This window comes from Saprolegnia diclina (assembly GCF_000281045.1).
Source record: "Saprolegnia diclina VS20 unplaced genomic scaffold supercont1.12, whole genome shotgun sequence".
Lineage (NCBI taxonomy): Eukaryota > Oomycota > Saprolegniomycetes > Saprolegniales > Saprolegniaceae > Saprolegnia > Saprolegnia diclina.
Window position 1 is genome coordinate 496460 of NW_008246079.1, and position 533 is coordinate 496992.

Here is a 533-nt window from a genome sequence, read left to right on the forward strand (position 1 = left end):
TCGACTGTGACCATGAAGGAGTATGTCGAGGTCACGTTCGAGATGGAGTATGGCGACAACACCCGCAATGTGCTCGTGCTCCTGGGCTTTGTCTTACTCTTCCGTCTCCTCGGTCTTCTCGCGATGCGCTATGTCAACCACCAAACGCGCTAAAGCCGATCAGCTTGCTTTTATATTGCATGTTTACCTTTGAGCCAAATACATGTCCATTCCCGACGAAAATCTCATTTTGATCTTATTCGGTTCTCATTTTATCTTATTTCGATCTTACTTTAAACTTATTTCGCAGCGAAGTGGACGTCGGTTCCATCCAAACGACAATGCAGCATGCAATCAACTACAATATCGTACTCGCTAGAATGGTTAAGGCAAAGTGCATATCCTACTCCAACGTGGTCCTGCTGTGATAACACCCTTGTCCCGTGCGGTGCGTCATGACTCCAGCTCATCATGCGCACGATCTCTCCTCATTGGTGCCTTTGAGTGCCTCTATCCAAGGTGACCTACAACGGCAAGCCGCGCGAAGAAATGCT

The 533-nt window shown here is 48.0% G+C and overlaps 1 protein-coding gene across 1 annotated transcript; it reads left to right on the forward strand.

Annotated features, from left to right (window-relative positions):
• Positions 1 to 12: 12 nt before the first annotated feature.
• Positions 13 to 153, forward strand: SDRG_04859 (hypothetical protein; the record flags this gene model as incomplete). Its single annotated transcript, XM_008610547.1, has 1 exon — positions 13 to 153. The coding sequence occupies one exon, from the start codon at positions 13 to 15 to the stop codon at positions 151 to 153; it is 141 nt and encodes a 46-aa protein (XP_008608769.1).
• Between the last annotated feature and the right edge of the window lie 380 nt (positions 154 to 533).